Below are 17,024 nucleotides of genomic sequence, written 5' to 3' on the forward strand. Positions count from 1 at the left end.
AAACATGTGTAGCTCGCGTTTTAATTATCATACATTGATGAAATTTGGTATGATAGTTTTATATGAGGTATATTTTATAAAACATGAAGAATTATCAAAAAATAATCACAATAAGTGTATTATTTGTCATTTACTCACTTATACAACGGAAAGTTTCTAATTACAAATTACGTAAGTGGTACTTACTAACTTTTACGTCGGAGTAATATATTTGTTAAAATTATTAACTGCCACATAAGTAGTTGTACACGGGAACAAAGTTCAGCTACTATTGACAGTAACTCTCTGTACGAGTCAACTCGCACATTTTTATTACTAATTAATTTATTGTTAACTTGCATTTTATTCATGCACTTTGGCCAGCTACGCCTGACCTACATTTGGGACTTTGGTAGTTCTAACATTTTTATAATCAGTGCAATAAAGCATTCGGCAGCTAATACACGTCTCTCAATAAATCCCATCAGCGGTTGATACGGCGTAGTTGTATGACATCTTGACATCAGTCTTACTTTGACACCACATCTTACACTCTCACTCTAGGCCCATAGTCCTGCTCGACGAGGCATAACAGCGTCCCGCCTCGTTTCCCAGATAGTTGCATTTTGGAGGCACTCAATACCTTAAGATTCTTCCTTATCTAAGGGGTCTTTTGACTGAAGAATACTTGTAGAACCGGTAAATTTTCTTTATCAATAGTGCCGGCCAAGTTTGACAGCATGGCATCGAGTAGGAAGATCCACATGGCTCTTTTTTGAGTTCGATCTTGTGGAACATTGAATACAACTGGGTACTAAATGGAACCCTTTTCAAGGCATGGATATTTCAAGGTATCTGTCATGCAGATAGTTTCATCATTACAAGAATATCCTCATAAATAAATAAATAACTTTCACAGCGAGGCAGCTTGCCTGGGCGCCACAGACAGCATTACGGTCGCCCTAGGCCAGGGACTACATATATTTAAAGGCATCCCTGACACCTTCACTTGACGCCCACACCACTGTCAGAACTAAGGCCCAGATAAAATATCTAAGAGTTATCCTGTTAATCACCAGTGGCGCCAAGTAGTGAGCGCAAATACGGTGACCTTATGTATATAACCAGTGGCAGCTCGCACTTTTTCCAATCCGTCGCCGTGCGAATGGAAGACAGCTTGCTTCCCTAATTTGGAGGTCCGAAAACTCTCATGTCGGAAGGCTATGGAGATACGCTATCTATACTGGTACCCTCAAAAGCATGATTCTGTCCCATCTAAGGCATCACCCTCATAGGAAAGGGTAACGCTGCCCATCTTCTTAGACCTTAACAGGCCCAGAAAGTCTACAGGGCTACATCGTCGTCTTTAACGCAGCGTGAAGAACGAGGTGAAAGCTCCGCCATAGGAGGACAGAGAGGCCGTTTGACGTGAGACTCGCTAGACTGTGCTGTAGTCTAATAGTTGATAAACCACCTCGCCGTGGGCTGTGGCTAAGTTGGGTACCTTATTCGCACTCGTGCTGAAGTTTAAGGTCTAGCGATTGCACCATGACTGGGCACGGATCCTTCGAGTCCTACCTGTATTGCGGTGGCTAGGAGCATACGACACACCATATTCTTGCGGGATAGCATAGTCAAAGCTATGTGGACGGTAACAAAAGTTGGGTGGTAATGAAGCACATATATCTGAGAAGACAAGGTGCCACAAGAAGCTGCAGTACGATAGCGCGACTACGAACCAAGTGCGGGTGCATTTTAATTCGCTCCAGGGAAGGTGACAGTATGATTGCCTCCTATCTTCCTTGGTAATGGCCAGCGTAACGGGGGCGTGAGGCCGCACGGAAGGCATTGCATAGATAGGCCACCACCACCGTCTGCTGACGGTGAGTGTGTGTACGGAAAAGCTGTGTACTTCCAGTTGCTCTCGTCCCAACTGTCGCCGTGTAGGTGGGAGATCTTTGTCCGGAATCTCAAAGTTAGCACTTATAGAGAGTGACGGGGCACCAGGGTATTTTTAGTGGGTATATGTTCATCCTTCTGACGGGTATATGTTTGCAATATCATGTAAGCATTATCATGTAATAGTAAATTCTAAATGCAGTTAATTTAAACTTTTGTTTGTAAGTGTTACCTGCTTATCTTTATTTCTGAATGCCTTAATATGCTTAATATATAAATAAAATAAATTTTACGATTTTTTACTTATATCATGTATTATAAAGTAGCATAGGAGAAGAACTTGGTTGCGTTGAGTCTAATAAATGACCCTAGATACTTCAGTCGTGTTGTATATCATATTTTATATTGTTTTGTCTTCACTTTTGTGTCCGCGAAATATGGCCAAAATACAATTTCTCAGCGTAAAACACCGTTACTGGCACTAACTTATAGATAAAAAACAAACTTTTCCAAAGTAAAACATTTATAGTGGCAGTTACGGCTAGAAGATTCTTGAATTTTCCGACGTAAAAATAAGTAAGTGCCACCTACTTATAATAGTAACTTCAATTTTCCCGAGTAAAACAACGCAACTACGTTATGCCTACATTTAACTGATTAATTTACCGTTGGTTTAATGTTGACTGAAATAAATTAGGTCAGAAATCATAATAATACCTATTTCCTTCATAAATTACGTATCAATTTACTCGATCTGCGCGGATGAAAGTGGCAGTTGCGGGGCTGGGCGCGCGGATTAAGGCGTGCGGTCCAACGTAAAATTTCTTAACTCCCACTAATGCAATTTTACTGCGGAAATCGTTCTAATTTTGTAGTTGCGGGATTTGTTTTTTGACGTTTTAAGGTTCAATTTGAATAAAACCTGTATGTTTTTTTAACTGAGCCGAAACTGTTGGGTGCTCTGAAGGTTTTGCAAACAAAAACGGCAAATCACGGAACTGGTAGATACTGAACTATACGTAGGGACCGTCGAAATGATACCTTAACTGTTTTATAAAGGTACTAGCTGTGCCCGCGACTTCGTCCGCGTGGAATAATGACTTTGGGTAGGCACTTTTAATAATTTAGTCTAATTATTTTACAAATAGCTTTTGCCCGCGACTTCGTCCGCGGAGAAGTCGAAAACGTTCTCATACGATTATTTTTAAATGTTTTAACGTTATTATCTAAATGTTTGAATACTTTTAAAATATAAAAATCAGGTTAAATAAACATGAAAATATTTTTTTCTTATATTTTATGAATATGCAGCTCGGCCTTTGATCCGGTGAAAGTTACTCGGTGGTATTATTTTTTTACAACGAAATCGAAAACTACTCCTACCGCAGTATTATTGGTACACTTTTTTTTATATTTTCCTACGGGTGCTAGAATTACCAAGCTTCCAGCATGCCACTGGCCGTGGGAGAAGGAGCTTTTCCTCAAGACTACTCCCACTACCTCAAGGGCCTCCGCCAAAACTCTCGCGCGAAAATGAGTTTATGTATACAGCGCAAGCAGGTGCCCGCGGCACAGCGTTGCCAGTTTTATTTTTTCGCCAAGTCGGGACTTTGGTACTTTTTGAGTGAAAATAGCGGGATTCTTCCGTCAAAAGCGGGACATAGTAAAAAAACGTATTTAATCAAAGGTTTTCAAATGTATTTTTTTATTTGACTTAAAATTACGTTTGCGTGACAATAGATAGCAAAATTAGCCACAGAAAATGTATTTTAACAAAAAAATAATATTTTAAATCAGATTTACTCTATCGTTTAATTCGTCTTTAGAATAAAAAAATAACAAAAATCGAAATTAAAAAAGTTTTATTCTTTACAATAATATGGCGTTTCAAACAATAGTCAGTGCCCCGATTACGCTAATTTTAACGTCTCCAATACAGACGCGCTTATACGATTGGTCAAAACAGCTGACGTCAACTGTTTTGACCAATCGTATCGCAGAATCGATGAAGCGCGTCTGGATTGGAAACGTTAAAAGTTACCGTAATCGGGGCTCTCTGGTGAAGTGAGTGTCTCTCTCCGAAAAGCGGGACCGAGCCTGTCCCGCGCGGGACATTTAAATTTGATTAAAAAATCGGGACGTCCCGCCAAAATCGGGACGTCTGGCAACGCTGCCGCGGCATGACTTTCATGCATTACTATGCATTGTTGGGCGAGCGCACGCAGCGGGCACCCACTCTAGAGTATGGTAGTCGTTAACATGACGTCATGATTGTAAAAAAATGCACTAATAAGCAATTAATATCAACTTTGAAGCAAATCACCACTAAAATAACTTTCTACCCCTTTTTAACATAGTTAGGGGGTGCATTTCACTAAAATACGAAACACGTCTTCCATTAATTCTGTTATAGAATGCTTATGCAAAATTTTAAGTAGATTGGACGAAGGAATATCGTTATTTCATACAAACTTTGCCCCTCCTTTTTACCTCCTTAGGGGTAGAATTTTGGAAAATCCTTTCTTATCAGATGCTTACGTCATACAAAGAACACACCGTCCAAGTTTCAGGTCTTTACGATCAGCGGTTTAGGCTGTGCATTGATCCATCAGTAGCGCGCGTAGTACTTACTTGATCATTATTTTGCTGCGATGTGATTTTAAAACTGCGATAATTATCTCCTAAGATATTTATTGAAATCGAATGGTGTAAAGGGCAAGAATGTTTAAAATTAAATACTTGTGGTGAATAATTTATTTATTTGGATAAGGATTAATATCATGTTTGGGTCATTCCACAAAAATATGTCAACTCTTAGTCCGCGCCACATTTCACATGAAATATTTGTTAATATTTTATTCCAAAATTGTTAAATAACAGCTCGCAATGTGCTTTATTCATCACCCATTTATATTTTTTGAAACTGTTTTTAAAACATCTTAAATTCCTTTTGAATGACCCAAAACGTCATTCCCTAGGCATGTCCGTACTCCAAAAGTTTGTGTTTTGGGACCCACATTTATAAAAACATCAACTTTATCCTTTGTTTTAATTAACGAATAATCTATTTAAATGTATATTACACCAAATTCTATTAATATTTTGCGGTTTCAATAAACAATAATTTGATTTTCTTTAGTTCAAAAAGAGTCTACAGCTTTTAGCGTCATTCCCTCGCCACGGACTGATTTTATAATTTTGCGCTTTAATATGTATTTAGAGTGAATGACATTTAGTTGAGTTTAAAGTACGATACGAAGTTATCCTCAGACCATACTGGCTTTGCGGTAGCCGTTTTTTGAATTAGTGCAAACGTGCCAGTTGTTGCGGAAAAATGTGTTAATCCAGTCACTTCGTCAGTCCCTAGTTGAGTAGCTTTATTGATTACAATAAGAAATTGTATATAATTTAATTAGTATTTACGTGTGGTTTTTTGGCTATTTTCGGCACATCGTATTAAGCATCTTATAATATAAAGTTAATCTGCATTTGTGTTAAGTTTTACTCCAAATCGTCAGTCCCTAGAGCGTCAGGCCCTAGCTTTAAACGGCACTTGGGACTAAATTACTAGTTAGGGAATGATGTTTTTTATATAGTGATAATAACAAAACAACTACATTATGTATATTAACTTATCTATAAATGTTAAGGTTATAAGTTTTGTACTTTATTAGAAGTCATAGGAGTAATGTAGTATGAAAAAATTGAAAATTATAATTTCTCCTACAATAAAGCATAAAGTGACTGGCCCTTTTAGACATAACATAATTAATTAATAAACTATAATTTACACTAATAAAGTATTCAAAAGCATCTTAAAAAAGTTACGGACAAAATGACGTCGAAAATATACAGATTTTTATGGAATGACCCGTTTATAAAAACACCTTCGCAAATAATGCATTATTTTAAAACAGATTTTTTTTGCATAAAAATGGTTACTATGAGCCAACCTTAAAATATAGACATATACTATCGCGGACTTTTTTAAAGAACTTTTAAAGGGGAACAATCCTGTCATACATGATTTTTGCGAAACTTTAACCGTTTACGCAGCGTCAGCTCTCAAAAGGAAAAAATTCACTGATTTGAAATATTCTTGATTGGTGCTCCGCTCCTATTGGTCTTAGCGTGATGATAAATGATATGATAATGATAGCCTAAAGCCTTCAGGAACTAACGGGCTATCCAACACAAAAAGATTTTTTCAAATCGGTCCAGTAGTTCCTGACTGTTCCTGAGATTAGCGCGTTCAACCAAACAAACAAACAAACTCTTCAGCTTTATAATATTAGTATAGATGATACGCAATATCAACTAAATAGTACAATAATGAAAATATTTAAAATTAAATGAAAATTGCAGCTATAAAAACCAAATATTTTTAAATACAGCATCAAAACTATACACGATAGACAAAAATATATATGGCAGACATAACAAGCTACTCATTAGCTATCCAAAGAATAAAACTGTGACTCGATCAAATTGAAAATGTCTTAGTTACATCGTTGTTAGTAAGGCGCTCCCTCTACTTCATGCGCGTGTAGTTTGTTAGTTTTAACTACTTTCAGTGGGAAATAAGACGAGTGAATGACAATATTGTATATTTATAAAACTTATAAGAAAGAGGAAATGCCACAGTATTGAAATGGATATAATAATTTAAAAAAAAAAACATTAATAAAATCGATTGAAAATACAAATATAAATCAGTTTTCCTCGAAATCGACAATAAAATAAACTTACTAGTAACCACCGTTTATATTTTGTAATAATATAATTTAAAACTTTGCTTTGGATTAATTTGTAAGTACATATTTGTGTCTAAGCTAAATACCTACCTAAGCTTATTGGAGTCTTTATTTAGTTACATAATAGGCCAGTCAATGTCGACATCAAAACATCGTAAATACGCTTTTTTACAGTATTTATGATGTTGTTAGGTCCCTTTAGAATTTTTATTACCTTTATTTGCAACAATGCGCCAAAATGTAACTTTGGCACTTTCTTCACTGTTTTGGGGAAACTACCACAAGAGAGCGTTTTGTCGATATCGTTGCTTCATATTTTACAAAATTTAATAAAGTTTGCCACCGTTTGAAGTTCATTCCAATGCTCTTAGTCAATTTTTTTGGAGATACAGCAAGTCAAAGATGGGAAATAATTTATAATACTGAATAACTGAGGCGCTTATTTCAGTTATTTTTAAATATAAAAAATGTTTCCAGTACCTCTAAGTAGTGTATTATTGGGCATTCTGTCCCCCAGTCGTCCGCTTCGCTTCCGACCGTTCGCTGCGCTCACTCTGGTTTGACAGAATGCCCAATAATACACTACGAACGGAGTGTTGAATACATTTAAATAAGTATCTTGATCAAAACATTCGGTTGAAGCCCCGTGGTAAGTAACTTCAGAGAGACCCGTGGTAAGATTCTCTCACCGAACGTTCTGCCTAATATGATACAGACAACTCAGGACCCATGGTAAGATTCCTTTGCTGAATGTATCGCCTAACACATTCAGCTTAATACCCATGGTAAGATTATCTTACTGAATGTCCTTCCTAACACAAACGGCTGAAGACCCGAGGTAAGTATCTTCAGAGAGACCCGTGGTAAGATTCTCTCACCGAACGTTCTGCCTAATATGACACAGACAACTCAGGACCCATGGTAAGATTCCTTTGTTGAATGTATCGCCTAACACATTCAGTTTAATACCCATGGTAAGATTATCTTACTGAATGTCCTTCCTAACACAAACGGCTGAAGACCCGAGGTAAGTATCTTCAGAGAGACCCGTGGTAAGATTCTCTCACCGAACGTTCTGCCTAATATGACACAGACAACTCAGGACCCATGGTAAGATTCCTTTGTTGAATGTATCGCCTAACACATTCAGCTTAATACCCATGGTAAGATTATCTTACTGAATGTCCTTCCTAACACAAACGGCTGAAGACCCGAGGTAAGTATCTTCAGAGAGACCCGTGGTAAGATTCTCTCACCGAACGTCCTGCCTAATATGACACAGACAACTCAGGACCCATGGTAAGATTCCTTTGTTGAATGTATCGCCTAACACATTCAGCTTAATACCCATGGTAAGATTATCTTACTGAATGTCCTTCCTAACACAAACGGTTGAAGACCCGAGGTAAGTATCTTCAGAGACCCATGGTAAGATTCTCTTACCGTTTGTTCTGCCTAACACATTCAGCTCAAGACCCATGGTAAGATTCTCTCACTGAATGTCCTCCTACCTAACATACACAGCTGAAGAGCTATGTCAAGATTCTATCTCTGAATGTTCTTTCTTAGGTACCTGATTACTATTACCTTTTATTACCGTTTACCATTACTTACCCTTTTACCTTTACCGTTTTTATCACAACCATACCATCACCTTTATGTAACACCATACCTTGAGATTTTTTATTCAAATAAAACAACCACAACCATAATTTATCATAAGCACTTACAGGGCAGATATGTACCATCCTAGACTGCATCCCACTTAACATCAGGTGCGATTGTGGTCAAATATCTGCCTTGTTATGCATAAAAAAAAAAAAAAAAAAAAAAATATATAAATTGAAATAAATTAAGACCTTTTTTACTACGATTATTGATGATATAAATCAATTCTTCTTCTCGTCGAAGTTTCTTATCCACGATTTAATTAGTTTATTAATTAAATCATGTCACTGGGGATCTGAAAAAATAAATAATGCTTTAAATAAATTGTGAACAGTTTAAATACAGAACCGAAACTTCTAACAATATTGCAACGTTATTAATAAATAAAAAGGTTACCTGTTTTAACCAAGATCTATAACGACGTTTTCTGCTTATTATTGTAGATATTTAATTGTCTTGCTGAGCAGTAGGTACTCCTGAAATAAAGAGAACTTTTTTTAATCGTCAATAAAATCTGTAATAAATATTAGCAAACAATTATCTATTGATTTTAGTATTTAAAGATTTTTATTTGTGATATATATTAAATATTTTGAGTAACACTATAATCAAAGCGAAGAAAGTTTTCTTTATAAATCAATGAAAAAATGGTTTATTTATTCATAATTTAACCACGTATAGAAAAGAAAAAATACTGCACTGACCCCAGATAGCTTGGGAACAGCAAGCGAGTGATGATCTTAAAGAGGTATCAAAAAAATGGTAATCTCTCTCGCAAGTTAAACGAAAATCATGATCCGAAAGTTATCCTATAAACTTAAAAGTATATGAAATATATAATTACACTTACATTTTAGGAAATACTGCACTGGTTTCACAGAGTTTTTAAAATGTGCACTTATACTTTTTAATTATTACGTACATGACGAACTTGCACTCGATGAAATCTAATGTCACACTGTACGTTGCATCGCGTGGATCGTGGGAATGTACGAGCTGCAATTTATAGTCCAAGAGTAAGAGTTTTATATATTTATCTGTAAACCTGTTCATTTTAAAATGGTTTTAAAGTTTTGTTTCGAATTTTTGACATTTTGCATTATTGTACATTTATGACTATTAGACATTTATTTATTGTACATTTACTACTATACTACTATAAGTACTTACTCTTTCTAATATTGCAAAAATAAAATAATCTTTTAAATCATTTATTTCATATTTAATGAAAATGTATATCAATATTTAACCAATCTGAAAATAAAATACATTTTATTGAAATGTTCAATAAAACATCGATTTAAACATCTCAGCTCCTGGTCTCACACAGCTTACTTGCAGATTCAGCATTAAATGCTTTGAATGTGTGTGCACGACATGTAACTTTAGATTTTTATTGTTTACTTCGTGTTGCATTGCAAGTTGAAACTAATAATTATTTTTATCTTTCTATGTGACTCAATGGTGACTGATACATTATGCTTCTACCGTTAAATCTACCTTTATAAAGTAAGTCAATTTTTTTCTAAATGACAATGCATTGTAAAAAAGATGTAAACATTGTGAGGAAAAATAAAATCGAATAAAATCGTGAGTAAAATTAGTTGGTTTATTAGTTTTCTGTTGGAAGCAGACTCAAATCAATGTAGCTTATTACAATTTAACTTTACAAATAGAATGATGGAAATTCGGTACTTGGAATACTACATAATTAGTATTTGACTAGCCATTTAAGAAATTAACCTACATACTTTAGATTCTGATTTCACTTTTACTGCAACATAGTGTAACACAATCATATTTCCTTTAAACGTAACATCAAAGTATGGGTAATATTTTAATTCAAAAGGTAATACCTACTTGCTAGTGATTTTTTTTTCTGTGCTTATCGAACATAAAAATACGGTCCAAATTTGTATATCATTTTATTGTTACTTTAGTTTTAACTAATTAGCTTAATTTTTGCTGACAATTTATTATTGATCACATAAATACAGAATTTCACCGCAAAAAATTAATTACTTTGTGAGATTCTTTGTGAATAGCAAGAAACAAGCTCCCGATTGTGCAAAATGTGAGTAAGTACTGTTATACATTTATTTTATACTTAGTTTGTTCTGACAAATAATTTTCAAGTAATGTTTTCTTTACTGAGTATTTCTTTACATGTTTTCTTTACTTTAGTATTTGTGTAGAGAACCGCGATGTGTTTTGTTAAGCTAATTGGTCGCGGGTTCGAATCCCGCAACCATCAATATATCTAGCTAGCATAGTATGTATCTTTGTATTTGGTAGTGTACTTAAATGTGTCATTACCGTAATTAGACAGTGGTCATGATTATTAGGAAGATAGACTAATGATGATTAATATTTTATAGGTCGGATTCTGAGTACGCATCCAGCATTGAAGACGTGGCCCCATTAGAGGTGGTGCCACCACCGCGCTCGAGCAAGAGCAAGTCCAAAACCAGCGCGTCGACCTCAACCGCTTCTACGCCTGCGCCTAAGCCGAGGAAGCGAAAGCCTGCCGCCCATTCCGTTGCGAACGTTGAAGCCCTAACTAGGTAAATTTCCACCTTTATAATCTAACTAGCTTTTGGCTGCGGCTTCACCCGCGTAAAATTTAGTATATCACAGATCGCCATAAATTATAGCCTATATGTTATTCTGGGTTATAAACAATAATACTGTAAAGTTTCATCAAAATCTGTTCAGTGGTTTTGCATGAAAGAGTAACAAACATCCTCACAGCCAGACATCCACACAAACTTTGCATTAATAATATTAGTAATAGTAAGATTTTAGTAATAATATTACCAAACTCCCTCATAATTATTCTACAAGCACTTAATTTTAATATTCCCTAAAAGGTAAATTTTTAATTTACAATGAGTTTTTACGAGTACTTACATAAAAATCTAAGCGAATTAAAGTAAAATAGTACCTAATTGTTTAAAGTACAACAGCTGATCTTTTGACAACTTTTTTGTACAGAGCATTCTTATGTGTTTGTGTGTGTGCAATAAAACCTTTAAATAAATAAAACTAACAAAAAATATATTCTATTGAATAAAATAATCATTACTTAAATAAATGTCTATTGTTCACAGACCAAAGAAAACGAAGAGTTTGTTTTCAATCATTAATAAGGACGAGCGGGCAAGTGCGAAGGAGACAACTCGTAGCATCGCATCGAGCTTTACATCGCGGGTGTCTTCGGGCCAGTGTCGTCGGACTGCAGTCACCAGCGGCGAGTTCTACATAGATTTGAAAGTCTACAACACCGACGATGTTAAGAACGTTCCACCCGAGGAGCGTTACAAGAAAGCGCTTGCAGCGGTAAAACTCCAATGCGGTGAACAATCCCAGGAGTGGGAGGCTCTACAAAGGTTTATAAGTAGCGCTTACGTAATTTTTGAAGAGTGCGAACCGACTTATTACAGTAATAAAATAAACATTAAATAATTTTTACTTGTAAATAAACATACTTATTACACAGTTTTAATATTATTTTTTACATTCGAATTATTCAACATTATTTCTAGTAGGTAGGTATAGAGACTTTATTGTTTATTAACTAATTCTTGGTTCTAAAATGCCTTTCTGTACTATTTGTAACGTGTCCATAGGTTCAACCTCTTGGGTAGGACACTTGCGGAGTCGCTTGCACAAGCAAAAGAACTCCACCCAACCACACAGTGATGGTGTGGAAATCGTAGGTTCTGCATTTCGCTCTCGAATCATTTCTTACCGATTAGTTGCAAGTGAACTTGACCAAACTTCTATAGATATTTTCTTTAATTCTATTCATAACAAAATAAAATCACTTTTAGATGATGCTTTAAGAGTACATACTTGCATCAAAGTGAATTTTGAATTATTTAGCATTTTCCTGTTATTCAAAAATAATATGCAGGAAATGAAATCTTTTGTTACAAAGAATTTTATACTTTACCACAACTATGATTTTGATAGTTTATTTTCTAAACTAGTGAGTATATTGAAAAAGAAAATGGAAGAGTTTGAGGAAAGCGATAGTGGTTGGGCTTTTTTAAGTAATTCACATTTAGAAATAAATGTCAATAAGTACCAACCATTAGGTGGGTCATCTTATTTAAAATTACCTAAATTTATTCAAAATAAGAAAGCATGTATAAATATTCAAAATAAAGACCAGTGTTGCTTTTTATGGAGCGTAACAGCAGCTCTTTACCCTGCTCGAAATCATCCTGAACGAGTCTCGTCTTATCCCAATTTTAAAGATGTTCTAAATATCAATGGGATATCTTATCCCGTCACATTCTCAGATATTAGGATTTTTGAGAAAAACAATCCTAAGTTAAGTTTTATCATTTATGGTCTAAAAAATTCTAAAACCATTATTGGCCCCGTATATAAATCTGAAAATACCAAAAACAAAAAAACTATTCATTTGCTAATGTTAGAAAATGACGCGACGTCACATTATTGTCTTATCAAGGACTTGTCGCGGCTTGTCAGAAATCAAATAACAGCTCATCATGGTAAAATTTATTTCTGTGATACATGCTTAGTGTTTTTTACTACTTTTGATGAACTAGAAAATCATTTATGTAGCGGGATCGTCACTGTATTACCTGAAAAGGGGACCGTCATAAAATTTAATAATTATGACCGTAAACAAAATGTTCCATTCGTCATTTATGCAGATTTTGAGACAATTTTAGAAGTGCACAAAGACAAATCTGATACGCAAAATACAAAAACGCTGCAGCACCATATACCCTCAGCGTTTGCGTACAATATAGTCTGTACTGTAAACACTAGCTATAATCGGTATGTATCATATCTCGGTTCTGACTGTGTTTCAAAATTTATAGAATCTCTTTACCGTGATGTTCGTGAAATTCATGCAATCTTATCTAAAAATTTGCCTATGATTTTTACCGAAAAAGATGCATCCGAATTTTTGCAAGCCACTCGCTGTCATATATGTGATAACTTTTTATTTTCAGACAAAGTGCGCGATCACTGCCACATAACAGGATTATATCGTGGTGCAGCCCACAGATATTGTAATTTACAATACAAAATACCTAAGTTTATTCCTGTATTTTTCCACAACTTGGCAGGTTATGACTGTCATTTGTTCATAAAACAATTAGGTGAAATGCCTGGAAATATTAAGATTATACCTAAAACTAAAGAAAATTATGTGTCATTTACGAAATTTGTTCCGATTTCTGATCAAGAATTTATGCAATTGCGCTTCGTAGATTCATTTAAATTTCTTGGCACTAGCTTAGATAAATTAGCAAAAACTATTAAAAAAGAAGAGTTTGATCATTTACGCATGCATTTTCCAATACCTACCCAATTTAATTTACTTACTCGCAAAGGTATATATCCCTACGAATACATGGATAACTGGGATCGGTTTAAAGAGCGATGTTTACCAGAAAAAAAAGAGTTTTACAGCTCCCTTACAAATGAGCATATTACTGATGAAGATTATGAACATGCTCAATCAGTTTGGTCACAATTTCACATCAAAAATCTGGGTCAATACACTAAATTGTATTTGAAAACAGACGTTCTCTTGTTAACTGATATTTTTGAAAAGTTTAGAAAAACTTGCAAATTTCATTATCAATTAGATCCTGCTTTCTATGTAACCGCTCCTAGTTTATCATTCGATGCAATGCTTTACAAAACTGGAGTCGAGTTGGAGCTCATAGATGACCTTGCCATAGTGCGTATGATTCAATCAGGCATCAGAGGAGGAGTATGCATGTGTTCGCACAGGCATGCCAACGCCAATAACAAATACATGAACGAATACGATCCCTTAAAACCAGATACCTTTGTAGTTTACATAGATTGCAATAACTTATACGGATTCAGTATGTGTCAATCTCTACCGCTGTCGAATTTTAGATTTTTAAACCAGACAGAAATTGAATGTCTCGATATTGTTAATGTTCCTGCTGATGCAGAGTATGGTTTCATTCTTGAGGTTGACTTAAGCTATCCGAAAGAGTTACATGACAGGCACAATGATTTACCATTTTGTCCTGAGAAATGCATTCCACCGGGGGGTAAGACTTTTAAGCTCGTGCCTAATCTTTACGACAAGTACTTCTACGTCATCCACTATGTTCACTTGAAAACATGTTTGAAACATGGGCTGATATTAAAAAAAATACATCGAGTCATAACGTTTCAACAAAGTCCTTACTTAAAACAATATATCGATCTAAATACGAGTTTAAGACAACAGGCTCAATCTACATTTGAACAAGACTTTTTTAAGTTGCTCAATAACAGCATTTTTGGTAAAACCTTAGAAAACAGCGAAAAAAGAGTTAATGTACATTTAGTTAACGAATGGAGTGACCACAATAATGTAACAAAAAAGAAAATAACTGCCAATAAATTAATTGCAAGCTCTAGTTTTCACAGTGTTTCAATTTTCACTGAAAATTTAGTCGCAATACAAACAAAACCTGAACGGGTGATTTTGGATAAGCCAATATACATAGGGTTTACGGTGTTAGAGTTATCTAAAAGCCACATGTATGACTTTCATTATTCAGTTTTTGAACCATCGTATAAAAACAAATTACAAATGTGTTACACGGATACGGATAGTTTCGTTTACCAAATTGAAACCGAAAACTTTTACAAAGATTTAAAAGAAACCTTCTTACATTATTTCGACACAAGCAATTTTTTCAAAGAAAATGTATATGGCTTACCGCTTCTAAATAAAAAGATTCCTGGACTTTTCAAAGACGAAATGGGAGGAAACATTATAACAGAGTTTGTTGGATTACGTTCAAAGTTGTATTGTGTAAAGACCATTAATACTACAATTAAAAAAGCAAAGGGAGTAAAGAAGAGTGTTGTTCGCGATATACAAATATCAGACTATAAAAAAACTTTGTATCACGGCAATATAGTGCGGAAAACAAATATTTTATTTAAGTCAATCAAACACAACATTTTTACTCGCAGTCTCAACAAAGTAGCGCTATCCAGTAATGATGATAAACGTTTTGTTTCGGCTGACAAGGTGTCAACAAGAGCTTGGGGGCATACATCCATTCTAAACATTTAACTAAGCATAACATTGAACCAAGAATTAGGTAATTAAAATTAAATTATAATACTTTCCTTAGTTGTACGATTTTCTTTATTATAATAGATAACCTAAGCTAATTAAGATAATATTAAGTTTCAAATAAATGTAATTAATTAATAAGGTACCTACCTATAAATAAATGATGACAAATTATTTACTTGGGTTTTATTTCTTATACGTAAAGACATTGGTTCACATTAACTCAATAAGATCATGTTTAGACATGTTTTAAAGTGTGATATTAATCATCGCATAGAAACGGTGAGATCGTAATATGACATCGAACACACGTTAGGAATCAATTTACTACATTTATTTTGCAACGCTGAGGAAACTTTTACAGGTTTGGACATGAAGTTAATTAATAGCACGTGGCATAGCCGGTGCGTCTCATGTTACCTATTTGATATAAGCAACCAATAGATTTTATTTAGTTATCAATTCGACTTTGTTGCGTTCAAACTTGTTTGGGTTAAAAGTTAAAATGGCTCAACGTAGTCACAGTCATCTTACCTCACCACAAGCCAGCTACGTTCTTTCAATCGATAGTAGAGTCCCCAAGCACGTAATTAAAATTGAAATTATGGAAGCAGTGGAAGTGTCAAACGATGAAGTGGACATTCAAAGTCGTGCAAAAACTCAATACATTGTGTACGAAAATTGTGATGATGTATATTTTAGCGCGCTGCAACTGATGTCACACATCAGTTCCAAACTGCGAGACCGCAACGAAAGACCTACCTTGTGAGTGGGAAATAATTAATTATCAATCAGGTATGTAGTATTTTAGTATTTTTAAGTGTTTTATTATGTGGTTAACCTAATTATTAGTTAAAGCAACTTTATTACAATTTATTCTCTTTATTCTTTACAGAAAATGACTGACGTATATGATGATTTTCCTCAATACGCTCAAGACCCGTTACAACAGTTCACTCAGCAATACAAAGATTTATTTGGGGTGGAATCGACGCAAATTGATCAAAAACGTAAAAAACGAGTTTCTCCAAAAAATAATAAGCGGATAACTCCAAAATCTTTTGTGGTGTGTAACGAACAGAAAGGCTTCAAAATGATCCAGATAAAGGTGGTGGACCTGGTCTGCGAGCGTGACCGAGCAAATTCGAACTCATCATCATCTACGTCAGATGCTGACAGCGAGTGCGTGTTACTTAGTGCCCAATACGTAGTCCATGACGCAGTGGACGAAATAATGGATATGACAGAATGTGTAATTAAAAAGATATCAAAAAAGTTAACTGGTTCTAACTTTTAATTGATTATGTTTTTTAATATAGTTGTAAATGTAATGAAATAAATTATTATGCAAAAACGATGTTTTTACTCAGTTCCCTAGGAATACATATTTAGGTATAAAAATAAACACAAAGTTTAATTCCATATTTCAATTATTTATTACAGTAAAGTGAATATTTATTAATTAAACACATTGTTATCTACACACCATTTCTTTAAACTTAAAACATTTCGTAACGCACAATACTTGTCATGATAAAAACAATTAAATAAAATTTTATCTTTACAATATAGTTCATTAAGACTATTCAAATTAGGAGTACCCTTACGAGTTATATCAATAA

The 17,024-nt window shown here is 34.6% G+C and overlaps 1 protein-coding gene and 1 long non-coding RNA gene across 2 annotated transcripts; both read left to right on the plus strand.

The window, feature by feature from the left end:
- The first annotated feature begins 9,588 nt into the window (after positions 1-9,588).
- Positions 9,589-13,810, plus strand: LOC135083251 (uncharacterized). The gene is made up of 3 exons (XM_063977987.1): positions 9,589-10,374; positions 10,679-10,864; positions 11,411-13,810. Coding segments are annotated over exons 1-3 (543 nt in total). The 5' UTR covers positions 9,589-10,372; the 3' UTR covers positions 11,766-13,810.
- A 1,920-nt stretch (positions 13,811-15,730) lies between these two features.
- LOC135083283 (uncharacterized) lies at positions 15,731-16,756 on the plus strand. Its single transcript, XR_010259562.1, has 2 exons — positions 15,731-16,197; positions 16,298-16,756. It is a non-coding gene; the product is annotated as an uncharacterized LOC135083283 (long non-coding RNA).
- Positions 16,757-17,024: the final 268 nt, after the last annotated feature.

Source organism: Ostrinia nubilalis, chromosome 23 (assembly GCF_963855985.1).
Source record: "Ostrinia nubilalis chromosome 23, ilOstNubi1.1, whole genome shotgun sequence".
Taxonomy (NCBI): domain Eukaryota; kingdom Metazoa; phylum Arthropoda; class Insecta; order Lepidoptera; family Crambidae; genus Ostrinia; species Ostrinia nubilalis.

Bases quoted from the DNA above. Each gene is read 5' to 3' on its own strand.
- LOC135083251 (XM_063977987.1), top strand. The intron at 10,865-11,410 runs GTAAATTTCCAC...TATTGTTCACAG, and splicing joins AACGTTGAAGCCCTAACTAG to ACCAAAGAAAACGAAGAGTT.